This window comes from Dicentrarchus labrax, unplaced genomic scaffold (genome assembly GCF_905237075.1).
Source record: "Dicentrarchus labrax unplaced genomic scaffold, dlabrax2021, whole genome shotgun sequence".
NCBI lineage: Eukaryota > Metazoa > Chordata > Actinopteri > Moronidae > Dicentrarchus > Dicentrarchus labrax.
In genome coordinates this window covers 28,099,499-28,126,974 of record NW_026136705.1, presented here as the reverse complement: position 1 = coordinate 28,126,974, position 27,476 = coordinate 28,099,499, and the positions used below count along the sequence as shown (strand labels likewise).

General features: G+C 40.9%; 2 protein-coding genes across 4 annotated transcripts in view; one reads left to right on the top strand and one right to left on the bottom strand.

Moving 5' to 3' along the window:
- The window catches only part of myo7ab (myosin VIIAb), a 50,744-nt gene extending 43,817 nt beyond the window's left edge, over nt 1-6,927 (top strand). The window contains exons 42-49 of the mRNA XM_051400930.1: nt 575-688; nt 940-1,027; nt 1,108-1,214; nt 2,164-2,349; nt 3,127-3,243; nt 3,675-3,758; nt 4,468-4,587; nt 5,691-6,927. Coding sequence (XP_051256890.1) covers nt 575-688; nt 940-1,027; nt 1,108-1,214; nt 2,164-2,349; nt 3,127-3,243; nt 3,675-3,758; nt 4,468-4,587; nt 5,691-5,783 — 909 coding nt within the window. The 3' untranslated portion in view covers nt 5,784-6,927. The remainder of the gene's footprint in view (nt 1-574; nt 689-939; nt 1,028-1,107; nt 1,215-2,163; nt 2,350-3,126; nt 3,244-3,674; nt 3,759-4,467; nt 4,588-5,690) is intronic.
- A 1,688-nt stretch (nt 6,928-8,615) lies between these two features.
- Nucleotides 8,616-22,130, bottom strand: LOC127363951 (glycerophosphodiester phosphodiesterase domain-containing protein 5-like). Of its 3 annotated transcripts, none has more exons than XM_051400923.1 (16): nt 22,023-22,130; nt 20,685-20,926; nt 19,891-19,994; nt 19,354-19,447; nt 18,528-18,587; nt 18,158-18,256; nt 17,967-18,060; nt 17,195-17,340; nt 16,138-16,220; nt 14,705-14,855; nt 13,612-13,836; nt 12,382-12,539; nt 11,684-11,831; nt 11,062-11,144; nt 10,823-10,902; nt 8,616-8,800 (listed from the first exon to the last, which is right to left on the bottom strand). In XM_051400923.1, the coding sequence occupies exons 2-16, from the start codon at nt 20,856-20,858 to the stop codon at nt 8,718-8,720; spliced, it is 1,782 nt and encodes a 593-aa protein (XP_051256883.1). In that variant the 5' UTR covers nt 20,859-20,926; nt 22,023-22,130; the 3' UTR covers nt 8,616-8,717. The 3 variants fall into 3 exon arrangements, with proteins under 3 accessions (XP_051256883.1, XP_051256884.1, XP_051256885.1); XM_051400924.1 differs by having other exon boundaries at nt 20,685-20,909; XM_051400925.1 differs by lacking the exons at nt 17,195-17,340; nt 17,967-18,060.
- Nucleotides 22,131-27,476: the final 5,346 nt, after the last annotated feature.

Here is a 27,476-nt window from a genome sequence, read left to right as displayed (position 1 = left end):
GTGGTTAACTTGGTTGTAACTGTCATTACTGAGTCTTTATGACTCCTCTTACTGTTTAAATTCAGGCTATGTAAACATTTAAAAGAATAAAACTACTAGTTTTCCTTTATTAGCAATATAAAATGCACTCTTGCTCAATTTAATACACTTAAGTGTTTAATATTATTAGCTAACTTTAGTTGGTTGACTTCATGACTCTTGTCTTCTCGTGCTATTCTTACTGTTTTAGAAGTTATTATTTAAAGTCAAACTGTGTAAAATAACATTTATTAGCAATTAAATACAGCCTTATTTAATTTAATACACTAAGGTGTCCAGAAGATACAACCTTACTACTTCTGGTTTGACCAAAGTTCAGCAAAAGTTAAATGATCTCACATTAACACAACTTTTATTGAGACATCCAACAGGTTCAGAGTATTTTTTTATGAGCCTCCAAGTTCAGAAAATAGCTGGAAATTCTTCAGTTTACAAGAAATCATCAAATAAAACATATCTTTCTCACATATTCTGGTACTTTACATGTGCAGTATTTCATATATTCAGCAGCCGTTCGACCTGTTTGTGTTCTCAGGTGTTCGAAGTGGAGTCGAGCACAAAGGCCAAAGACTTCTGCCACAACATCTCCGGACGTCTTCTGCTCAAATCCTCCGAAGGCTTTAGTCTGTTTGTGAAGATCACCGACAAGGTTTCTGCACCCTGATCTAACATCTACTGTAGTTATTGTAGAAGTTTATCTTCACATCGATAACAAATGATACAAACCACAGCAGCTCTGTCTTTGTGTAGCTGAGGTTTTAAACAAGATAAATAGATTTTATTTAGTCATCAAGTAAAGAAAACTGATTGTTTTTATGTTTTTGAGACACATCTTATAAACACATTTCATTTAAAGCATTTGAAGATGTTTAAGTGTGTGACTTTTTTTGTTTTTTCCAGGTCATCAGTGTGCCCGATGGCGACTTCTTCTTCGACTTTGTGAGGCACCTGACCGACTGGATAAAGAAAGCCAGACATGTGAAAGACGGTAAGATTAAAAAATAAGCTTTTCTTTTAAAGCTGATATGTTTTATATCTTCTCACTGATTAACCCTAACCTCTGTGTAGGTGTAGTGCCTTCACTGACGTATCAGGTGTTCTTCATGAAGAAGCTGTGGACTAACACCGTGCCAGGAAAAGACACCATGGCCGACTCCATCTTCCACTACTACCAAGTGAGTGGTTTCTGTTAACATTCATTATCCCGTCAGTGTTTTACTGTTTATAAATAATGTTTTTACTGCTCATTTTAACTACTTTATAAAGTGTTGGGTAGTTTCATTACAGAAATGAATCATATTCTATAAGATAATCGTATGTTTGTGTCTCTGTTTTCAGCTGCTTGGTGATGCATTTTTCAGCTGTTTTTCTTTAAATAGTTTATTTAGCTTAAGAAGAAGGAGAACACTTAATCCTTTAGTTTATCGCAAACATGAAAACACTGAACACAATTGGAGAAATAATGTAACCTGAAAAATAACTAAAGCTGTATTTATACTGAGATCTGGAAGTCCAAAAGTACCTTGAATTTGTACTTAAGTACAGTACTTGAGGATATTTACTTTCCATACAAAGTCTTAAAATCTTAATTTATTTAAAACCTCTTAACAAATGTGTCTATGTTGTGACTTTAACTGTTATATGCTGTTATTTTCTCCTCAATGCTAAATTACTTTGAGAATCAGTCTCGACTTCATTGGATTCATAATAACTAAGACATTAACTGGCCTTTAAAGTATGCTAACCAGTAGCGAACGCCAAATCTGGTGTCATTTTCCGTTGACACAGAAGTTGTCGTAGCGGTTGGTGGGAGCTGCTAACTTTTTCTTTTCCAGGACAGTCGAGTACGTTTAGAGTTTGAGAGTTTCTGTGAGTTTTTCATGGATGTAGCTTGATAAGCTATGTGTATTTATGTTACTTATTAAATGGACTACATTTCTTATATTGACACCTTCTTAACAGGAAACCCTTTTTCTGAGCTGGGTGTCCAAAATTAGATACGTACATGTGGATAATATGCGTTCAATATTTGGGCATTGCCTTATTTTAATGGATCTTTAAGGACCTGTGTAAGTTCAGAAATGACGCGCAGCTTTCTTAACAGCGACCGCTTTCTCTCTGCAGGAGCTGCCAAAGTACCTGCGAGGCTACCACAAGTGTCCGAGGGACGAGGTGCACCAGTTGGCGGCGCTGATCTACAGGGTGAAGTTTGAGGACGACAAATCCCACTTCCACAACATTACCAAGGTCCTGAAGGAGCTCGTCCCTCAGGACCAGATCAGACATCTGTCCCCCGACGACTGGAAGAGGGTGAGCTCACGTATTACAGCAGCAAAAACTAGTAGAGTAAAATCAGGGTTTTATAGGTAAATAGTCCAACAAAGAGTAGATACACACAGAAAACAAACAAAATAAGTAATATAAGATAAAGAAATCCTCACATTTAAGAAGCTAGAATCGGCAAATGTTTGGCACTGTTGCTTAAACAAGAGTCTACAGTCGTGCTGGTGACCTTGTGAGGCTGGGATTTGAGCTAAATGCTTACGTGCTGATGTTAAGAAGGCATAATGTTTACCATGTTCATCCTCTTAGCTTAGCAACACAAGCCATTTTGCAATAAAAACCAAGTGCAGCCGAGACTGATGGGAATGTCATTAGTTTTTGCTGATATTGAGTCATAAACCAAAATAATGGACACATCAAAATGTTGACCTGCTGGTGGCGCTACATGAAAATACAAGAAATCATCAATGATATTAGAATTCACGCTGAGAGGAACATAAATGTTTTTTACCCAATTTAATGACAATCTATTCAGTTCCTGTTGAGATATTTCAGTCTGGAATAAAGTGGCTTTGAAAGTCTCAGGAGACCGGAGTCACGCTGCCTTCGGGTTTCTAACACCGATTCTTGTTAGTTTTTGTGGTTTGTGGTTATTTTGAGACTGTTTGTTTTTACCCGACCACAAAAACAGTCATCGTTATGAGTGAGGTTGTCAGGAAGTCAATTCAAGAAAACTTATATACAATAATATCTTACTATATCTTTACTAAATGTTTTTTGGTTTGTCGTTTGTCTCCCTCTTAGTCCATCATGTCGCTGTTCAACAAACACTCGGGAAAGACTCGAGAAGAAGCCAAACTCTCCTTCCTCAAAATCATTTACAAGTGGCCCACGTTTGGTTCGGCCTTTTTTGAAGTCAAGGTAAAGACTCAGTTTCTAAAAGCTGAATGTCATTATGTTGTTGTTACTGTAGCTGGAAGAAGTCCGTCAATCAATACTGCAGTGTAGAAAATACTCAGATTTTTCTTACTGAAGTAAATACAACAAGAGTATTAGCATTAATCAAGGTATTAAAAGTACTAATTACAGACGTAAATTTCAGAATATTAAGATATTACTGGATTATAATTGATGCATTAATGTGTAAATCACTAAAAGTGGAGCTAATAACTAATGTCTATATACTGCTGTAGCTTAAAGATGTATTATTATAGTTTATTAGTTGGTTAAATTCTGTTAATAATCTGAATATGCAAATAAAAAGCTTTAAAAGTACAAGAACATTTAATAGTACAAATACTTGAGTAAATGTACTTTCCACTGTTTTAATTATTCGGTTTTTCTTTCTGCAGCAAACAACTGATCCAAATTACCCAGAAACCCTCCTGATAGCAATCAACAAACATGGAGTCAGTCTCATTGATCCCAAATCTAAGGTGAGTTCACATTTATCATATTTGTGTTAATGAGTTTGTTCCCAGAATCATTGATGTGGGAACAAAATTGTTCCCTGAATTACACGTTTTTGTAATTAAAAATACAGAAAATCTCAAATATAAGTTTACTGCCGTCCAAAAGTATTATTATTATTATTATTATTATATTTTATACGCAAGTCTAGTCTCAATTACAGTATTTTCTCATATAAAAGCCGGGTCTCAAATACAGGCTGGAGACATAATGTACATTTCTTTTTACTTTAATAAATTCAACAATATAATCATGTTATCTTCAACACTTTGTATAGAATAAGAACAGTAACCCAGATCACCAGGTCACTTTCCACAACATGGTCCTGCAAATATTTCACAATAAAAGCCTTGTTAGGAAATGAAGGTTCTGTCCAATGAAATGGGCTTTTAATTTGGAAAGGATATAAGAAGTGTTGAGTTTGTGTGTAGCAGCATGATGCAGTAATAATAATGTAACAGGGCAAACAGAAGCAGATTAAAAAAGGGAAGCTTCATACTAAAATACGACAACATATAATTGAGGGAATTAGACATGAAAGCTGTTTTTATTTTGTCTCTCTTTAGTTAATTTCCTGAATGCATCGCATCTGCACCAGAAGAACTGACTTCTCTTGTGTCTTTGTTGAATATTGCGGCCGATCATGCAACTACATTGTGTTATATTTTCCTACAGGACATTCTCACCACTCACCCCTTCACCAAGATCTCCAACTGGAGCAGCGGCAACACGTACTTCCACATCACCATCGGAAACCTGGTCCGAGGCAGCAAGCTGCTGTGTGAAACCTCACTGGTGAGACACTGGACTTTATAATATTATGTTGATGCACTACAGCGGTCAGAATAACCAGGAAATAAAGGATTTGAGCATTTAGCTTTCAAAATAAAAGCGTAAGAGTTAAATTATGATGAAATATAAGTTTACAGTTTACTCAGTCATTGGAGTTCAGCAGGTTTCAGGGGTCTGACATTTACTTAAATGCAAAATCTTTAAGCAAACTATGCAGACAGTTCAACAAGTAAGTCCCTCCAGGAAGTTGCGATTGCAACAGTTAATATAAATTCAACCAGTCCCTGTGAATTCTGCACAACCTTGCAATTTATTTTACCAATCGTTGTAGTTTCCTGCACAAAAAGTTGAGCCATACGTCACCAAACTCGTATGGCTCAGTACAACACCTATGCTGTGAAATCAGAAGTCAGCAAAGTCCTGGACGGACTGACAAGTGATCAATCAGAGCAGTAGGGCAGATTGCAGTGTATCATTCAAAAAAGTGGAGCACCTGTTCCTTAAACTGCCAATATTCCTTCCTGCCACTGCACGTTTATAACCTCAGGTCGGCCCTTTAAAGATGTTCAGACACATAAAACTGAAGAGGACCAGCAGTTTTATGTTCGTACACTAACTGTTGAGGTGGACAATCAAAAAGCAAAAGTATTATACTAAAAATATTTCCACATAATCCAGATGCTTAAGTACAGATACCTTCTTCTTACTTTTACCCCCTACATTTTTATACAAATATAAGTACTAAAAAAACATTTTGCATCATTGCATTGCGCCTTCCAAACCTCAAGACCGGTGCGTATCATGCAAAACAGACATAATGTGACAATAATGATGTGACAAGAGAGGGAAACAAGACTCTGTTTGAAGTTTCACCTTTGCACAGAAACAGCCGGTAGAAACCAAGAGAGTACTTTTTACTTTCTTACTCGAGTACATTTCAGAGCCTGTACTTTAAGTTGTATCTGTACTTCTACTTGAGAAATATGACAGAATACCATCCAAAATGTAATCTGTTATGCAATGTACAATAAAAAGCAATAGAGCCACACATGTAAATATATAAATACAGTTAAGGTATGTCTGACCTCTGACCTCTAATCCTTCAGGGCTACAAAATGGACGACCTCCTGACCTCTTACATCAGCCAGATGCTGACGACCATGACCAAACAGCGAACCTCCCGGGGCAACAGCAAGTGAGCGGACGGCTGGAAACTCATCGATTACAATCAATACGTTAATCCTGCTCACACACACACACATAGCGTGAATATAAAACTGTCACTGACACTGTAATGCCAACGTTTCCATTCATGTTATTATGTTATCGGCCCTGTCTTAAAACTCACATATTGCCTTTAAAATTACCTTTTTCCTCCCCGAACATCTGCAATTTGGATTCATTTCTAAAAGCGTTAAAATCACCGTAAACTGCTGCTCACGTTCTCTGCAGCACGTCACCAGTGAGGTTTCGTGCAATCGGCTTTCAATCCAACTATTGTCGGACGTTTTGAGACAGAATTCAACGACACAATGTTTTATTAAGTCCCGTATCGGTGTCAAGGCTACAAACAAACACTCGGATCTTTTACTCTCGGGGTTAAATCTTTAACAGCACATTATGTAATAGCACTCACATTATGACGCATTTTCTTAGATTTTCCGATAAATTACAAAATGTAGGAGTTGCACTTTTTTATTAACTGCATTTTGAATAAACTGAAGCTTTTTGATGGTCCTCTTGGAGCCCCGTACAGAGACCACTGCAGTACTCAGGGTTCGAGTTATGTGGGAGCTACATCTGTGGGGGTCTCTAATACAGTGATTCCCCACTAGGGGGTCACAAGGCCTTCTTGATTTTAAGAGGGAACACAAACTATATTCACAAAGCCTTTACTCGTCCTGCATTAGAACAATGGATATAAGGGAGAAGAAAACATAGGAAGCCTATTATGTATTATTTTTATTAATAATAATAATAATAATAATAATAATAATAATAATAATAATAGTAGACAGGATTGTATAAAGCGTTCCTGAAAATATCAGAAAAACTAATCTCTTGCTATTTGGGTTAATTGTACATAAGTATAAAATGAAACATCCCTAAAATATATCAAATGATAGAAAAGGAGTCCCTTACGGAAAAAGGTTGGGAAACAGTGTCTCTGATACATTACCAATGCGACAAATAATACATTTTTCAATGTAAAGAGTTATTTCCGTTAATGTTAACTACTCTCTCAGATTCTGTATTGATTTCTAGCTTTGTATTTGATTTACAAAACAATACATCCTCTCATTAGTGGAGCGCTACATAGTGCACCGACTTTCATATGAAACCATAAAGATTCCATCAGACTTTATATATATATATATATATATATATCCGCCCTAATGCTAGTCCTCCAATTATAACTCGAACCCTGGCAGTAGCTGAGTTTTTCCAGGTTGGCATTTGACATAAAGTCCCTGAGTTTGGCTGTAAAATAATAAAGTTATTAGTTAAGGTTTGTTTGGTTATTACATTTTAAATCATAAATATGTAATAACTGATTTAAAACTGCAGAGATATGTATTAAGTTCATGCTGTTTATTACATACTGTGTTGTTACAAATTGTCATAAACTCCCATAACTGAAAACCCCAAACAGTATTTTTATTAACTTGTTTGTCCTGTAAGTTTCATTTTTCAGACGCATCCTTATTTATGCTCACAGTTGTTATAATTTTACCAAAACCAGCATCAATTATAGTCTGTTAAATGTTTTTAGACCAAAGCTAACCTATCATCCAACCTACGACCCTTCAGATCTCCAGCGTTGTGCAAACTGATTTAATTTGGATTTAAACTTATTTAAATATTAACTGATGATTTCTTTTTTTTATTGTACTGTTAGTCATGCATGTGAAAGGAAACCATGTGTGTGCCACAAAGTTCTCTCGTTTGTACGTGCTTGATCCACAGTAGTCCGTTTTAGATCAATGTCTCTGTAAACACACATTGTAGATAGTGACTGATTTTATTTCCTTTTTTCTAAATGTTTGAACCATTAGTGTTGATTTTTAAGCATTGAGTTATAATCAGAATTCTTTGTTTATATTAAGGAGAAATTGTTTCATCCATGATGTGACCATATATCCTGATGTAGACAGAAATAAATGACATTTTGCAAAGAGCACCGAGACGTTTATTCCTATTAAATATGCTGTAACAGTACCACGGTCTGAAGATATTATATAGAGTTACATTATACACTTCTTAGGGGGTCTTTTTATTGGCTCTTTACTGTTGTTTTTATTTAGAGTTTTAAATTACAGTTTTCCTTATATACAGTAAAACTTCCAATTAAAAGCCCAGGCTTTTATTTGGGACAAAAAAATGTGAAGTATGAGCAGATTTTTTATTTAAACTATTGTATATTATATCAATTACGAATCATTAAATTTGATCATTTGTTGTTGATGGTTTCTGTAAAATGACGTGAACGATTGAATTATGGAGAACTTAACTGATCTAAAGATCCATATCGCCAAATGATTAAACATTTATATTTGTGTAGGAGATCTAACCAACTTAGAATTTTCTGGATTTTTATACATCCAAATATTTTTTATAAAATCCAGACCGGGCCTCTAATTGAGACTTGCCTGTATTTGTTAAAACATGAAGCCACACCAGGCTTGTAAACGAGACCTGTGTCTAATTGGGACCCTGCTTTTAATTTAAAGATTTATGGTAATAAAGCCATCAAAAGACAGGATCAAACTGATTAAACAGACACCTTTAGACAGAGCCAGGCTAGCTGTTTCCCCCTGTTTCAAGTCTTTGTGCTAAGCTAAGGTAACTGGCTGCTGACTGTAAATTAAAAAGGGCAGCTATATGAGTGCTATAGAGCGTTTTCACAGCACTTTGACTCGTCAGAGCAGAAAAAGTAAGAAAGCAAATAAGCGTATTTCCAAATTTTTCCCTTTTGGAGGTAAAAATAACTTATATGTGTGTGCGATGAAAACAGCTACTGACAAAGTGAGAAATGTTTGCGTCACTTTATTTCACTGAAACAAAGTGCACTTGATAAAATGTTCTGAGACCTTACAGGTTGGCAGTACGAGGCTCCTCTCAGAGGCAGATGATCAGTGCTCGGTCACAGTCGCCAGGTTGATCGTCTTCTCTGCCTGGGAGTTCGCACTGGACACCGACCATATATCACTCAGCTCTGCAACGGGAGAGACAGAAACAAAATGGGTTTGATTTCAGTCACATAATGACAGTAATCAGGGCTCCAGAGTGGACTAATAATTTTTCTAGGTCGCACTGGTGCACCTGACGCTGCCCGGGTGATCATCTCTTCATCTCTCGTTTAAAAATTGCGCGCGACCTAAGCATCAGAATAGCTGACTAACTGAAACGGAAAAATAAAATAAACGCGACAAAACGAGGGAAAATGAAGAGAGGCAGGAATATTGAAAGTTTTTTCATTAAGAAAAGCAAGGCTACAACCAGCCCTACTACTATAATCCCATCCATCCCCACTACTGAGAGTCCATACCGTCAAGACACGGAGCCCTCTGTCCCTGGTGAGATACCAAGCCCCGGTCCTTCGGCGACAGCATCAGACTCGGAACCAGAGGAGGAGACAACCGAGTCTGGGATAGAGCCCGGCTCCGAGACCCAAATTAAAAAGGCCAAAATATATTCCTTCAGACAGGACTGGCTGAAACTATTTCCCTGGCTGAGGTACAACAAAGGACGTAACGCAATGCACTGCGTGTACTGTCAGGAGTGCGGTCAGAATATGGCTGGAAATAGTGCATTCGTGATTGTGACCCACTCAAATGCCTATGGCACTAAGAAACAGGAGGGGAAAGCAAGGCCAAGGCATTTGATCACATTGCAAGACATGTACTCTTTCCTGGCACTTGTGATTTATATGGGTATTACCACATGTCACTCATTTACAGACTACTGGAGGAGGTCTGAGCTGTACAGCCTGCAATTTCCCACCAAGGTCATGTCATGCAGGAGATTCATGGCCATCACATACGCTCTCCATCTCAGTGATCCAAAGGTGGATGCTGAGAATGAGAAGAAGAGAGGAACAGCAGCCTTTGACCGGTTGTGCCAAATGAAGCCACTGTACAACAGCATTAGGGAAGCCTGCTTGAGCAATCTCCAGCCATCACGGAGCATCTCAGTAGATGAGAGAATGGTGGCATCAAAGGCCAGAATTGCGATCAAACAGTACATGAAGGACAAACCTACAAAATGGGGATACAAACTGTTTGTCCTGGCAGACTCCCTGTGTGGTTACACCTGGAACTTTGTGTATGAAGGAAAATCCTCTGCCCAGCACAACAAGGGTCTTAGCCATGATCCTTCTGGAAGAGAAGCTATTGGGCACAGGCTAAAGGTTATTTGTGGATAACTTCTACACAAGCCCCACACTTTTTAGGGACCTCCTCCAAAAGAAGATACAGGCTTGTGGCACTATCCGGACAAACAGGATTGGCTTCCCAAGAACCACAGTGAACGCCTTGCCCAGAAACGCTCCCAGAGGAGGTCTGCGCTGGATCAGAGATGGTGACCTGCTGTTTGTGCAATGGAAGGACACGCAGGAAGTGTCCATGTGTACTACCATGCACAAAGCCTTTGGAGGGAAATGATGGGCAGTGGACACTCATGAATATCTCTGTTCCAGCAGCAGTGAAGGACTACAACAAGAACATGGGGGGAGTGGATCTCTCTGATGCCCTAATTGGCCCTAACACAAGACAAGGAACTGGTACAGGACTTTTTTTTACCGCTTAGTCGACATTGCAGTTGTGAATGCCTGCATCATGCACAAGGAGTTGGCCAAGGCAAAAAAAGAAAAACCTCTTACCCAGAAAGCATTCTGGGAGACACAGCTCTTCAAGAGCGGATCAGCAACCACCGCTGCCGCTTATTGCAAAGTATTTCTGTTTACTTCTTTTGTACTTTTCTTACACTTTTTATTATTACACACACATATATATATTTATGGTGCAATACTTTTTTATTATATTGTACAAGTTATAGTGTAAAAGTTGGTAAATTGATATTTGTTATTTGTTCAATTGTACTCTTTACGTCTTTATAAAAAGGTGACATTAAAACGTCCATGCCTGTATCGTAACATAGCACTGCAGTGCTGACCACTGTTTGCGTTAACCAGAAAAGGGAAATAAAAAAAAAAAAAGCAGATATCTTTGGAGGTTACCTGTCTTAAACTTGCTATAAGTGCCGTTGTCCAGCATGATTTTGCTTCCCGAGGAGAAAGTCAGTCCTCGCTCTCGCCACCTGCCAAAAAAACACACAACACGTGAGCCCTGTTTTATCTCATCGTATTTAGATCTGACTCCTCCCTGAAGTCCTGCCCGGGTGGAAAGTAAAAGACAGATAACAACAGATAACATCGTCCCGCTAACAGCTTTGTTTTTTACTGCGTGTGTGATTCACCAGTGAAAGGTGAAGATGAGGAGGAGCAGCAGGAGGGACGCCAGATCAGTGAGAATCCACATCACGTTATACTCATCTGGACTCTGAAGAGACACACACAGATTTATAAGTTAGTTATAGAATAAAACGTTTGATATTTGAAACATTTTTGTACAGGACAAAGCAGACATTAAAAAAACACAGGTGCATTATTTATATAAAACGTTCAGAAAGAGCTTAAAATGTTGTCTTTTCCTAATTCTGTGTGTATAAATGGGATATAAGAAGGTTTTACTCCTGTCAATGAGTGCAGTATTCCATATTTCTAATCTTATTAAACTTATTAAAGGATGAGCTTGTAAATAAGAACAAGACAGTGTTGTGGTCTTAGTAATTTCTTCAGTTTTGAATGACAAGTTTTCATCTAACCAGATACCCAAGTGCTTCAAACATGGGACCTTTTTCATTTGAGCTGCAGTTATTGTACCAATGTTAAGATTTTTTTTTTTTGGGATCTGTTTAAGTAAAAAGTATTATCAGTTACATTTACACAACACAGTAAAATGTTCCCTGTCAGCGTTTTACTATGACATCTGGTTGCTTATAATGGAAATACTCTACAGTAAAGTACTGAAAGTGTTACCATGAGGAAGAGAGGGGAGCTCATGGTGCTGAGGAGCTGGGGAGCGTTGGTGGTGACCGAGTGGACTCCACTACACCAGGCCAGAGAGTAGAGCCACGGCTGGCTGATCACGTACAGGTTGGTGGTGATGTTCACTGCAGCGTACTCACTGCACACGAGAGAGGAGAAGTGTTACGATGATGTGCCACTAAACGCCATCTCTGAGACGCCCACAGGGTCCCTACGCAGACTGGGAAAGTATGGAATCTGATTTTGGTCATTTCCAGGTCAAAGTAAGTTATGGCCTGTTGTCCCTGCTCTGTTTTCTTAAATATAAAATTCTGAATTTCTAGGCTGTTGTGCGTAGAGTGTTTTTCATGTTGTTATAGTGATTTTGTTGACTCTTCTGTGTGAGGAAACCTTTATGACCTTATGTTTATTGTTGTTTCCAGGGAATAAATAAGGCTGCAGAGACACAAAGTACCAAACTACTTCTGCCAGAATACATATTGATAATGTAAAATACATGTACAATCATCATATTAAAGCATCTAGCTATTTTCACTCAGATGTCAAATATGGTCTAAAAAAAAAATCTACTGAGAAGTCTGGAAATTGAAAATACACACACACACACACACACACACACACACACACACACACACACACACACACACACACACACACACACACACACACACACACACACACACTCTAACCTGGTGAGCTCGGTGGACATGGAGCTGTAGTGCAGGTTGAGTTTGACGATGTGGTTCCTCTGGAGCTCCTCTAGAGGGAGCCGACTGCCTAATGTCTGCTGGAGCTCAGGATCGAGCTCCTGGACCAGAGCCCGCAGGTCTGATGGCAGCCACAACACCTGGTGAATGAGGAGGAGGAGGAGGAGGAGCGTCCAACACACACACACACACACACACACACACACACACACACACACACACACACACACACACACACACACAGTAAGTAAATAACAGAAGACATGAGTCATTAACTGCCTTATGTCAAATAATGTAATTAATTTAACCGAGAGACAACAGAACATAATGTAGCAGAGTAAACATGAACTACTCCTCAGTTCTGGTTCAATGTAAAGTATACTGTAAAACTTCAAATTAAAAGCGCGGTCCCAAATAGAAGCAGGTCTCCTTTACTAGATAGACCTTTACAGATAAAGGCGGGTCTCCATTAGAGGATCTGGTCTGGATTTTATACAAATTCTTTGGGTGTATAAAAACCTCTTAAAGCTTCTAAACCGCTCAGATTACCTACACAGATATAAAGTATTAAATGATCGGGATCTGATATGTTAATAATGTTCATACTGGTTTAAATAAACAGTCTGATTGTATGTCCTATGTTTGCTGAGCATTAGCTTTGTGCTAAAGGAATTTAAGGCCCAGTGATTTAAAGCAAATAAAAGTTATTAATTGAAGTTTTACTGTTTACAGTTTATGTTAAAACTGAATATATTAGTTTATGTTGCAGTATAATAACCTGAGTTTAGTTCTGTTTAACAGGACAAAAACTTTGTAGTGAGTCTAACTCTGTGTCCTCTGGATTGTCTCAGCAATTTATTCACCAGTTTTCTGTAATTGTGGAGAAATAAAATCCTACACAGGTTTGGTTTCTCTCACATGTTCTCAGCGCCGTCCCAAGAAAAGTCCAGAAACAAAACAGGAAGTAAAGCAGACAGAGAAAGTACTGTTTGTAGAAATAAAGTGTGTTATACTTCCAGCAGTGACTTCCTCTTTAAAGGGAAGGTATCTAACCTCAGTGTGAAACACAATACACTCATATATCTTAATATAACGCTTAAAAACACACATGAGGGCAGAATTCCTAACAGCACATTTTTCAAAATAAAAGTCTGTGTTTTAATCCATACAGAATTATCTACAACGGTCCCTCACGTACTCCAACAACCTCACCTGCGAGGAGTGAATGGAGGACTCGTTCTGGATGACCTCCAGCGTGCGTTGGATCCAGGTATCTCTGTACGGGTGACCTCTGGGTGGACGGTAGAGGTCAAAGATCACCAGTTTGTCTTTCTGAGCTGCCAGCTGGAGGAAGGCCCGCAGGCTGCACACGGGCTGTTTTCCCGCCCGCAGTCGCTCGTCCGCTCCGAGAGAGCCGGCTGTACCGAACGGGTTGTGCTGGAAGGGACGATCATCAATACCTAATTAATACTGTGACATAACTCGCTGCCCAATATGTTCCTCGTCTGCCGGCTGATGTTGTAATACGGTTGTTGTGATGACGAAGTCGCCTGTTTCCAGTGGTTTAACTTTTTATTGATAACGATCAATACTTTAACTGTTTATCTGTAATATGAGATCATGTGTGAGCAGGCGAGCCGCCACAGTTTCCTGCTACAGATGAGTCGAAACTGAGCAGCCCATGAGAGCAGCTCAAAATGCTTTACGTGACCTCCGCTGGCTCCGACCCAATGGGGTGACGTCGCCACACTCAGGTTGTTACATGTGAAGTCTCAGTTGTTTGTCTCATGTTTATGTTTTAACTTGTAAACTGTACAGTTGATGAGTATTTAATTAGTATTTAAGTATTTACTCACATTGTGTGAGTCACAATTTGCTCTTTTCCTGTTTGATTTAAAGGCAAATTTCACCATTTTTAACCCCATTACATTACATAAGGTCAGTTTGCTCATCCCAGGGAGAACTAATCTTTGGTGCTGCAACTAATGTTCATTATTAATGTATTGGATAGTTATTCCCTTCATTTACTGATTAAACTTTTTTAAATGGTGAAGTTGGAGCCTTAAAATAGCTTCTTTTGTCGAAACTCAAACATTATAATGTGAACTGAGAAGCTGGAACTAGGGCATGTTTAAACAACTAACAGATTGATCAACTAATCAATTGCTCTACTGCAAGTTGTATAATGTCTTCTGTGGCCCTGTAGAGGCTGTTTCAATACCCACTCGAGCAGACCAAAATAAAACTACAATAACCACTGCAGTACGTTATATAACTCAATAAGCTTACACAGTGTGTGACTCACCGAGAGGAACCAGGCTCCGGCGTTCAGGCTCTCCAGCTCGGCCCAGGTGAACATGGCTGCCGGGGTGCCGGTCCGGTTGGGGAAGACCTCGTGGATGTTGGTGGTCCGTTGCAGCGTGTGGTCATGCATCAGGAAGGGAACCCCGTCAGAGCTACGACCATTAAAAACGATAACAGCGGTGACGAGTGCGGCCAATAAGTCAGAGAAATCTTAACGTCTGTAACATTTAAAGTTTATAAAACGCATCCTGGCAGCGCCGGCTGGTCGATCCACCACTTTGGACCTTGACTGTTGGATGGATTGATGTGAAATATAGCACCAATAATTAATCTTCCCCTCAGGATGAATTAGAATAACTCTTAATGATTAATTAACCTTTCATACAGCACCAATTTCAACCTGTCCAACACTTTGGTTTATGAATAAAAACCTGCAAAACTAATTATATGGTTAATAATAAAATAAAATAAAAAAAGGTTTAAACAGTAATGTTGTTTAAACAGATTGTAGACCCAAAGGTTCAGTTCTCATATCTTATATTGTATAAAGCCTTTTTCTACTTGTGTGTATTTATCTTCTGGAAAACAATCAGCATGATAACAGTGTCACACAGTAACAGAGCCAGTTGCAAGAATGTGCATCACTCTTTAAAAAGGACCACTGTGTACAAACACCCTCGCCTCGACCTCCCGTTCCAAGAGTGTAGGAGAAACTACGGTGGCTACAAAACTCGCCAAATTCCCCGTCTAGAGCCAGTGTTTGGTTTGTCCACAACAACTGTTATTTTCAGATGATTTTACACTAATTAAAACTGTGATTATTAAATTCAATTTCTACCCAACAGATCCTCCTAAATGTTACACACTGGACCCTTTAAATGTGTGTTAAACTGCACATTTGCACACCGCTTATTAAACTCTAATATACACAATCATATGAAAATATTTCATTTGACTAACAGTTTGTTCAGGTTGTCCTATAGACAACCGGTACAGTATCGATCAATGACAATAAACATAGCAGGTTTTTACTAATAAGGCCTCGATATATTCATTTTATGTTCCAGTCAGATCACTGAGGTCCCTCCATGGTCCCATAAAAGTCTTTTTAATCAGGCTTTTACTTTGTAGTAATGTTATAAGCCTTAGTTTTTAGGTTTTAATCATCAGTTTTTTACATTATTTGTCTCCCTGGTGTTTATTTTTATATCAATCTTTATTATTTTTGTATCTTTTACATTTTATTGTATTCATTTTTATTGACAAAAGGTTATTTATTGTTCATTTGTTGTTTTTATCCATTGTTTCGGTTACTGTGACGCACTTTGGGCTGTGTGGGTTTGTATGAAAGGTGTTATATATAAATAAAGTTAAGTTGAACAATTCCCCATAAATATTTAAAAGTTTATTTCTTGCAGCGAGCTGCTGACTGACCTAATAGTGACGTCCGTCTCCAGACCATCACTTCCTGCTTCCACGGCCTTCTCAAACGACATCAGCGTGTTTTCTGGAGCGAGCTGCAAATACACACAATGATCATCAATAATAGAGCGTCAGTTCATTCACACGGTGGCGTAGCAACATGCGGCTGTGGTCAGTGCGTGTAAGGGTGTAAACATGTGTCAGGACTGTTTACAGTGTGCAGAGCTGAAGCGGAGGCCTCGTCTCCGAGCTCCAAACAACTGGAACAAGAAGGATGTGAGCTGGTTCCTGTGTCCAAACACCCGTCCCACACAGTGCACCAGAACATGTTGAGTGTCAGACTGGTTTGAATGGGATTTTTTGCTTATATCTAGACTGAAAAATAATCTATACTACAGGAAACTGCTCCGGCAGGTCATTTTGCTGGTATGAAAAGAGTCAGAGTGGCAAATATCTGTCGATTAAACTGAATTAACAACTATTTTGATAATCAACCGATCGTTTGTCATTTTTCAAGCAAAAATGTGAAATACTCACCAGCTTCAGCTTCTCAAATATGAGAATTTACTGCTTTTCTTGTCATATTTAACAGCAAATTAAAAATCTCTAACTTTTAGACTGTTGGTTGGACAAAACAAGCTGAAGACATAAATGTGGAGTGTAAATCTGCCACTTCCTCTGACACATTATTATTATCTATTGCACTGGTTCCTATTATCTTTCATTTCATATTATCTTCAAAAACCCAAACAGTGAACTCAGTAACTGCAAGAACTTTGTGTAAAACAAGAGATCTGGATGAATTTTGAGCAGATTATTTCCTGTTTAGGAAACTTTTTATACAATTCTCTTTCTGTATTATGTATTTTTTATGATGTTAAACAATCATACAGACTTAATCTGCTTCTTTTATGACAAATTCTGTGTTTTCTTCTCCCTGACGATTGGCCATTGAGCTATATGTGAACCAGATTCGTAGATACAGGCGTACTGTGGCCTCACAACCCACCACGAAGCTTCAGCGACCCAAGCTTGTTATTTTTAACCGTCTCATTAGATCACTGCTCACCATGGGCGCTCCTCTGTGGCCGATGAGGGCCGGTGCGGGCCCCAGGGTGCCGTCCTCTTTGATACAAGGAGAATACAAACCGAGGGGCACCAAGTAGAGGGCGGACAGGATGGTCAGGTACACCCCCATGATCAGCCCCCGCCTTACTGAAAACACAAACAACACTGACTCATAGTTCCAGTGCAAATTTACTTAACAACAAGTGACATTATGTCGGTATGTTGGCTTTTATTTCAAGATATTGTTGTTTTAAAGTACAAAAACTGCCCAACTGCCGACCTCTTCGTCAGTATTATTGAACATAAACGAACACAAAATCACATTTACTCATATTTGTTTGGTTTTTGTGTTGTTTCTTTCTCCTTTTTTTGCTTTTTGTTCACCGTCTTTATAACGGGGAAACATTTTCATAAATAAAACGTAAAGATAATATTTGCTTTCAGAATTATCCTCAACACAGGTTAAATGTTTTAAAAAGTGAAACAGGTTCATTATTTTTTCAATTCTTATGGGAATAATTTGGTATTTTGAGAAATGTGTTAAAAAGAAAGACACATTTGTACATTAAATCCTAATTAGTGAATTTTAAAAGGTGCTGGTCTGTGGATTTTGTTACCTTTGGACAGAGCCCCAGGCTAGCTGTTTCCCCCTGTTTCCAGTCTTTGTGCTAAGCTAAACTAACTGCCCGCCGGCCCCAGCTTTTATATTTAGCATCCAGATTTGAAAAAATGTGTATTTAAATCCAATGCGTGACACAAACCGTGCACCTCACCTCTGCTGTTCATGCGAAAGAAATGCAAAGCTATCGGCCAGGCCAGCGCCGTCACCAGCAACACTCCACCCACATGTAAATAAGGCGCTGTGACCTGATCAGGACACACAAACAAAACCAGGTGTGAGGAGCAGAAGCCGCACCGAAAACAGGCCGACGGGAGGAAGGAGAGGAGGAGGAGGAGGAGTCACCTGGAAGGAAAGTAGTAAAGTCGTCCATTCTTTACTCCACAGGTCGGATAAGACGGCGGTGGCTGCGATGGAGAACGTCAGGCTCACCAGGATCCCGATCTGACAACAAGGAAACATGTCATCTAACTGAGTATCAGTTAGTGGCTTTAGATTGCCGCTTTGCCTTTGGGGAACAAAAGTCTGAACACCACTGGAACAGAGTACACTTCAATCAGTCTTTCAACACAGTTAATCTACATGTGGATAATGTGGTGTTTGTGATGAAGGCAGAGCAATCTCGAACTCAAGCCGTCTGTGACAATCTGAACTTTAAATAAACACACTGATTCTGCAGTCGATATAAAAACTGGATGCGGCAGAGAGCGGTTACCTTGTGACTCCAGTGTAAATAAAGCTTCTGGCCCTCTGACAACAAACACACAGCCAGCAGCTGCACAGAAGAACAACACACATTAAATCTAACAATCAGACCTTTACACTTAAGTACATAAAGAGATGTTACGTAGAACGATCATCGGACAAGATACTCAGCATTTTTTTGATAATCAGGATTGTTTTTTTTAAATCAAATTGCAGATAAAACATTTTAAACAATAAATGAATGAATGAATGAATGAATGAATGAATTTTAAATTGTCTGGCTCTGACAGATTTACAGTCGAGATCTCAGTGTCTTGTTTCTCGTTCTGACATTTTGGGAATTATTTTGCTTTCTTGTTGAGAGTTAAGACGAAGCATAAAGACTGGAAGCAGGGGGAAACAGCTAGCCTGGTTTTGAATTAAGTTTAAAGAAAATACACCAACAACACCTCTACAGCCTCACTAATTAACACATTATATCTCGTTTAGCCTCACGATGGAGATGGATGTTGCTGCTCCTATAATTTAATGCAACCCATCGCAACTGTTCCGACAGTAAGTCGACTTTTATTCAGGTTTTATCGACAGAGATGTGTTAAATTACATGTTTTAGCATTAAAGTCATTACTAAAGTTTGTAAATAGGGAGGACTAATAATTAGAAACACCTCTTAATATAACTCAGCTATCAAAACAAAGTAGCCATCACTTTACCAAATCACACAAAGCTGCGACAAACTGACTATTTTAAGAAGCAAACATTGATATTAAGTCTTATATTAAGTCTTTAAATGTGAAGATTTGTATCAGAACGGTTCTGTAGTCCAATAGTCTCACCATGAGTACAGTGACGTAGGTGAAGAAGCCTGCAGCGATGACCAGCAGCACCACAGACCACGGAAACCAGAAGCCCAGATTCCCAAAGTTAAACCTGTGGACGCCGCACAAGAGCCGAGTAGAAATACAGAGAAACACACATTGAAATTTAGACCACTCGTGCAGGATTCATACCTCAATAATAGCCCAATTTTATGGATGATCCATAAAGTACAGAAATCATGGTTTCAGAGGAGCTTTGGTCTAATTAGAGGAGTCAAGATTCCCCTGTAGTTCAAACTCTGGACTCCCACTAAAAGCTCCGTATTTACTGTGTTAAATCATCTCAATTTTGCATTTCTACATGTCGAATATTCCTAAATTAACCAAAAAGCTCATCTAAAGTCAGAGTGTATTCTACCACAGAGAGTGGGATGAACAGGGGGTTAAATGGAGGAGCAGGGAGCTCATTATCTGCTCTGAGAACCTACAGCGGGTCATTACAGCTGTATTTATGTGTGCAGCACTTATATAAACTGTAAGTGTGACTCAGCCCACCAGTCAAAGTCATTGTAGTCGTTCTTCGCTTGCCCCCAGAAGTAGAGAAACACCAGCGTTAGGCAGAAAGCCGCCACGAGCAGAGCAAAGCTGACACCTTCCAACTGTCGGCAGCGAGGGAGAAAGACATGAAACACAAGTTGCTTTTTAAAAACTGCCCTTTAATACGTTTACTGCCTCGTTTCTGGGAGCTGAAGACTGATCTTTGCCCTCTGTAGAGAGAGAGGAATTCAAACAGTAAAGCTCTTTAGTGGCTGTGATTGTAAAACCGCTCTGGTCTCACTGTGGGTTCATTACAGCTCACTGCATGATGTGCATTAGTGGAGCAGATGGCAGTGATTTGTCTTTAAATACCAGAAGAAAATGTATTTATCCAATTTTATGCTTTTACTTCAAATCAAACCTGCAATTTTACAGCTCGGTGCAATTACTGAGACGCTGTTTGACTAATGTTTTGGAGCCATTAAACACAAACTTTTTACTGCAAAGGTTTTCCAGTAAGTCACCGGGGCGGGCTCTAATCGGAAGGTTTTGGGATTCGATACCTGGCTCCTCCTTGAGCAAGATGCTGAACCTCAATTTGCTCCCGATGATGTGCATCTGTGTTAAATGCAGCATGAAGTCTAGTTTGAGACTAGAAATGTGCTTTAAAGCAGATTGAGATAACAAGTGAAGTTAAGTTAAGTGTCAAGTGTCTGAAAAACAAATATTTGGTGCAGAAGTTTTTCTGCATTAAGATGTAAAGCGTCATATTAAGAGATAAAGGACACTGACTGGAGCTCTCTTTGTCTCACCGTGTTGCAGCAGCAGTCTCCCGGCTGAGCCCGGCTCCTCTCATAGCGCCGCCACTTGCAGCCGTACAGACCGGACAGACACGACACCAAAGGCCGGTGCTCGTAGCGCCGAAACACTCTGGCTCGAAGACCTCGCAGCCGGCCGAACTGCAGCTGGGACAACGTGGACGCCATCGGCTCACACACGCTCCGACGCAACTACCATCCTGCTTCACACACACACACCTGAAACATACAGGAATCTGTAAAGAAACACAACCACAATACACAGACGTTTACAGAGACATTATGATACGTTATGCTTTCTATTGGACTTCTGTGCAGACTTGAAACAATAACCAGCCTCAGCAGGGGAATCTATTGAACTTCCAGCAGCCAAATCTCAGACCATCGTAGGTTTGTTTTTATTCTTAAATGTAGGAAATCCAAGCTGCTCTGTTGCAGTTTCCAGAGACGTAAAAGTTTCAGATCTACCAGAGATCCAATCAGTTTGTGTTGGAGGTCTTCACATATGGCAGCTCTTGTGCAACTCAGGCGTTGTCATTTTCCTTGCAGGACAAAAGGACAGTTCAGCTCTAATCCCCCCATGAATTATGGAACTCTGTGTGGGTTGAATTGCAATTAACAAATATTTGTGCATACACATAGTGCAACACTTTAATAAAGTATACGCAGACTGGTTATATATTTAAAAGCATAATAACATAAAATCTGTAAACTACTGGAGTTTGTACTTATGATGTGGTAATTTCTTATTGTATGTTTAATGTTTGCTACCTGACATGACTGATGTAAAATATTATAAACTATTATAAAAGTCTTAGTTATTTACATAAAGAAACAACAGTACCAGACATACATTATGAATGTGTAACAGGATCTTTTGCAACCTGAGAAAAACAAAGTTAACAAAAGGTGTGTTGCAATAAAAAGGTGCTCTTGGACAGAACCAGACTCTATTCAATAATCTTACAATTTAATGTTGCACAACACAATTTAATATTAAAACGCTGTTTAAAAAAAAAACAGTTTAATCCAACTGTAATCGCAATTTAATCTGGTGTTCATGTGATGTATAGGAGCCGAATTAAAGTCTGTATCCTAATAATTCATAAAAACTGATAATCCTTTATAAACATCGATCCGCTTTTGCCAGCAAGCATAATAATTTAAAAACGACGGATTTTTATAATTCAGTCTGGTGACAGAGTCCACAAAGAGAGAAAGGCACCTATTGAGACCCGGTTAGAGCTAAAACATAAAGCTCATAGTCACCTAAAACACATCGATGTGAAAAAGGCAGGTTGAGTATGGTTAGGTTAGGTAAGGTTATCTTACCTCCAGGTCACCCAACAGGTCGGTTCGTCCTCCCGATGAGCGGCGGAGAAGAAGCCGCAGTGCGCAGTTCTTCCTCGGTTACCCGATGTGGAGCAGGTTGCCTCGGAGGATGAGGTCGTGTCAAGTTAACCGTTGTTACTTAACACGGGTACGGGAAGTAAAATGCTTTTCCTTTCAAAATACAACTTTTTAAAAACAATTTTAGTATTTATTTAACATTTCTGGATCGCATGCATTAAAATAAGTTTAATGAATTGGCTATAAAGGCATTTTAGATTAGTGTAGCTATCCTGTGTGCTTTATTATACTTGTGTGATTGAACCATGTCTGTCGTTTCCACCTTTATAAATTAAATAAAAATGTTATTTCAAAAGAAAGCTACATTTATTGTTAATTAATGGTAACTAATCTTGTCCCAGAGTGCCAAATATACAAATATAAATATTCAAATAATTTCTTTGGAAATGTAAAATTTAACCTACATTTACAAAAAAAACAACAAAAGTTGGTTTATTTTGAAAATCCTCGCGGAAATTAATATATTGTAAATTCTGTGCTGCTTTACATAAGTTCCTATTGATACCCAGGACCTCTGTATCCCCGACTGCCACCTGTTGCCACAGTGATGCAAACACACCGTTACATCAGGTGAGTTCACAGGTGAGGATGACATTTCTCTTTAACTTTATTATCAAAACCTTTATTATTATACATTTGCGGAGAAGAATTAAAAACACACAGGTCACAAAAACACACTGATGTTAATGAGCAGCAGCAGAAATAACAATAGTCAAGCAATAAAACAATACCTTTAATAAAATATGAATAATAAAATAAATATACACACTAGAAATAAAGAGGCAGATCAAGCCAAAAATTACTTTTAGAGGTGAAATGAGACGAGCAAAGGAAGGAAAAACTGGTATATTTAGTCATAATTATGTAATTATGTATTATAATTATCTAATAAGGAATTATATTTTTTTTAAAAAGTGACTTTTCATCCAGAATTGATTGATTTTTAACCAAATTTATAGCAGAATATTTTAAACAGAATCTATAAAAACCAACTGAGAGGTACAAATATGAATTGTATGAACTTTATCCGTCAGTGAGCTTTGGCAAACCGTCGGTATTTGACGAGCTGGGAATGAAACTCAATAATAAACTCTTCTCTTATGACCGACTCCACCTTTAAGGGGCTGCAGCTTTTAAATTCCCCCCAAATTCCAGCAGCATTGTGTAATATTAAGAACTTTACGTCCTTCACTAAAAAGGACCCTCAAGAGTTTGACTCTAAATAGGGTCATATTGTTGTTTTAAATTAAATCGTACAAGTAAGAATACCTTCTTTCATCGATTCCTTCAAAATAAAAGCCCACTGGCAGTTACGCCAACAACGCGGTGAAGACAGAAAGACAACACTTCCAGCTTACTCTGTGGCCTGCAGGCTATAAAAGACATAAAAGTTCTTTATGTTACTCAAATAACAAGAATTTCACACGTCGCAGCAAAACTCAATATTGACTGACGTTGCCATGGAAACGGCAAAATATGTCGGAGGAAGTCAACAACCAGTGGGGAAAGCATCAAAATGTGGCTGACATTCATCGTCCCCCTCACAAGATCTCGTATTACAGATAAACACTGAAATATGTAGGGAAATAATCTTGATTCATACTTGATCAAATCAATCAATACCCTGTTTTATGGTCTATTTTACTATAAATAAAACCATAATTTATTAAATGAACATCATGCTGTATGGAAGAAGACTTTAAACTAGAGATTGAGACCATAAACTCATCAGGAAACTGTTTACCGAGCTCATAAATCAACTGAGAAGTCGGCTCATTTCTCCATTAGAGTGTATGGTATCTGCCCCCTGCTGGCCGTTACAGAGAATGCAAACCATATTTACACTTTGAATGCATTGCATTTGAAATGAATGGGGCTGTAGCTAGGATGCTACAGTGTAATTACAACATGTGACGATCTCTGAAAACAAAATTAAATTATGACAAGATTATACAGTTAGAATCTTTAGAGCCTTAAGATTATAATATCACCACGTGAAATCAAAAGATAAAGTTTAAGTGTATGTTTTATGCATGAACAATAAGCCTGTTTGTTTAATGGCTGCCTATGCAGAGGGGGCTAACCCTGGGCTCATTATTTACCTGTTGTGTCACGTTATATTAATTTGTTAACGGTAATGTTTCAATAGTGAATGTGTAGTACTAGTATATCATTAATCTTATGTGTGATATTCCAAGGGCGGTGACCCTGGGAACCACATGCTGGTGCTGGGCTGCCACAGCATCCAGCTTGGTTAAGTACCAAGGTCAAACGTTCCGTTGACTCCTGGAGAACGACGTGGGCTACACAGTACAATTGGTTGCCAGCCACCAGCGGGAGCGGGAGAAGAGTGCCTCCGACAGCCCCCCTTATGGCCGACAAGGACGCACTCGCTCAGTACTCGTGCGCCCACCCTGATTTTGCGGAGCAGCTGAGGTTCCACCGGGTGCATGAGGAGGCCCAGGCTCGTGCCAGTCAGCCCGGGTGTGAGGGCGAGGCGCTTGTTGGCTTTGGCACTGTCTCCTCCTGTCATTCTCGCGCGCCTCCCCACACCCCCTCGTCGTAGCTTGGCTGCTCCACCCATGCGTGTTCCTGTCCGCGCTCCCTCTCCGCTGCCGGCGGTGATCCAGGAGCCCCGTCGGGTCTCCGTGGAGGAGACGCCATCTGGGGAGACCACCTTGGCACCAGCGCCGGCGAAGAGGAAGGACAGGAACGTGGAGCAGCCCGCAACGCCCACTCCTGCTTCGGCTGAGGTACAAACACACACACGTGCCCGTACTCATGGACACACAACTCAGTGGAGTCGACTGTCAAACTGCATGTAGCACAGACTCTGCCTCCTTACAGTGTGTTTGTTTGTGAAGTTTTTTTCCCCTCACAGACCCGGTTGCCTGAGAGCTGGAGGACAGCTCTCACCAGGGAAGAACAGGAGTGGATCGGCCAGGAGCTGTTCAAGCTGGACAGCGAGGGGAGGACCAAACTCACCACGGACCTCAAGCTGTGGTGGGATCCCCCTCAGCCACCCGCCTCACCAGCTGCCTTCTTCGCGTATCGGCTGTTCCTCTGGACGCCCCTGCGTCTGTGGGGCTTCCAGCTGACATGCTGTAACAAGGCCCTCACCAAGTGTAGGTTCTACAGGACCATCTGGAGGGTCCTTGACATCGACGGCTGGTACTTGATGGCCACCGAGTACCTTGAGTGCCGTCTGTGTAAGAAGAAGGTAGCTGCCTGGTCACAGGAGGTTGTCGGTCAGCTGGGAGAGGGGCATCGCGCCCCCTTCCCAGCGATCCTCACCTACAAGTAAGTAGCTGTCTGAACACTGTCACGCAGCGCCTCGGTGTGTCTGTGTGTGGCTCTTCTGTAACACATAATGTGCTCCTCTGTAGGCTTGTCTGCGACCGGCGGGTCATCATCCAGCTGCATGAGCGTACTCGGGGGAACAGCCCCACAACAAACTCTGTGAGGCACACACCGAGGCCTGGATGCGGCGGTCCATACACTACCTCAGTGTCATGGAGCCCTTCACGTCGATAGGTGTCATGCGCAGGTGCACCCCACTGCCAAAACCGTCACCCGTGCCCGAGTACGGGGCTGCTACTGTTACTCTATCTTTGAAAGCATTCTGAAGTTGGACTCAACCAAGAAGGTAAATGTGGTGCTATAGCACAAGCTAAGTATCATGCTCTGGCTATGTGTGTGCAGCCTTAGTGATGTGCGTTATTCTCTCAAACAGGTGACCCGGAAGCTCGCCGGTGCTGCCACCCAGACCGCAGCGTGGGCAACCAACATCGGCAACGAGCACGGTGCTTATGTCCGTGCCGGCCTGTTGTCCATGGCTGCGGGGTTAATGCGGCGGTACCGGGATGCTGGGGTGGAGCTCAGCTCCTCTACGCTGACCGGGACTGTTGTTCGTCCCAGAGGAGATCCAAGGCACCTGATATGTTCAAGGAGTGGGACAAGCTGGTGGTCCGACTGGACATCTGGCACCTGATGCGGCGCTTTGCGTCAGGTGTCAACACCGAGAGCCATCAGGTGTATAAGCCCTTCCTGCAGCAGCTGTCTTTGTGCATCTTCCTGTGGGACCCAGAGGACACAGCCCGGTTGCTCGACGCTAAGAAGAGGATGCTTGAGGCGCAGGGAATGACCTTCTCATCTGACGCCGGAGTGTGGAGGCACGTTAGCCGCAGGGATATGGCTCTCCATTGCTGCACGCATAGAGCGGCGGAGATGGAGTGGCTGATCGGTGACCTCCTGGAAACCTTCGGCGGTGCCAACAGACGACATACCATGGGGATTCCCCTGCTGGACCAGGACAGCATCCAGGCAATCTGGACGGAGCAGGACCCGCTGGGCGTGGAACTGTACACCGAGATGGGCAGGCTGACCGGGCGGGGGGGGGCGGAATCAGCCTGCCGGTGTACCGTTGTGCACGAGGCTCCATGTCCCTGGAGTCGTTCCAACTGCATCTCAACCGCTTTATCCCAGGTAAACCACATTTCACTGTCACGGCCTTGGTGGGGTTGCGTTACGACCCGGCCTTATCCGAGGGGAGGGTAGATGAGCTTATCAGGCTCTACGAGGCCCTGTCAACATATGACAGGGCCCGAATAGTTTACCCTCCCCGCTACAGGGACAGGCCAGCTTGGGGTCGCTTCATGGCAGCGAAGCCTAGACGTAGCAGTATACCTGGTGTAGAGAGCCTGAGACGGTACGGCTACACTTCCATCATACATTACCCTGACGTACACACAAGCTTTTTTATGTAATGTTCACATCATGCTCATATCCATCATTGTTTTTGTCCATTGTCCGCAGCTGCCTGGTCGGACAGACCTCTGGACCTGCCAGCAGTCCCAGCGCAAGCCGGCTGGTAGAGGCAGTGTACACCCAGCTCTGCCGCATGTACGCAGTGGGACAGCATACTGCTTCGGTACCAGCACATCCGGGACCTTGTGTTGGGCCACCAGAGGCTGATGGCTCGGGGCGCCCATCCAGCTGAACTGCTCTCAAAATTGTACATGTGACTAAATACAATGTTTAAATCCGTTCTCATGTTCACCAGGACACAGCGGGAGAAGGAGAGGACTGTGCTAGCTCCAGGCGTTGCAGCAGAGGGACAACCACCAGCGGCAGCGACAGTGGGCTTGGCTGCGGCAGCGCTGGGCCCAGAGGCACCGGCGGTGGATCATCCTCCGGCAGCAGCAGCAACGGTGGTGCCTACAGGCCAGGTGACGACAGCAGCGGCACTAGTTTGTTTCACTCACATGAACATTGTATGAACTAGTGTTTCACTCACAAACATTATATTAACTAGTGTGATTCATGCCTCACCAACATTGTACGAACTAGTTTGGTTTACTCACGAACCTCCATTTT

Excerpts from the sequence above, each read along its gene's own strand:
- LOC127363951 (XM_051400923.1), bottom strand. The coding sequence starts at position 20,858 with ATGGCGTCCACGTTGTCCCAGCTGCAGTTCGGCCGGCTGCGAGGTCTT. Across the intron at positions 10,903-11,061 it reads CTCATCTTCACCTTTCACTG|GTGGCGAGAGCGAGGACTGA; the intron begins GTGAATCACACA and ends TTTTTTTGGCAG. Across the intron at positions 8,801-10,822 it reads TTATAGCAAGTTTAAGACAG|AGCTGAGTGATATATGGTCG; the intron begins GTAACCTCCAAA and ends CTCCCGTTGCAG.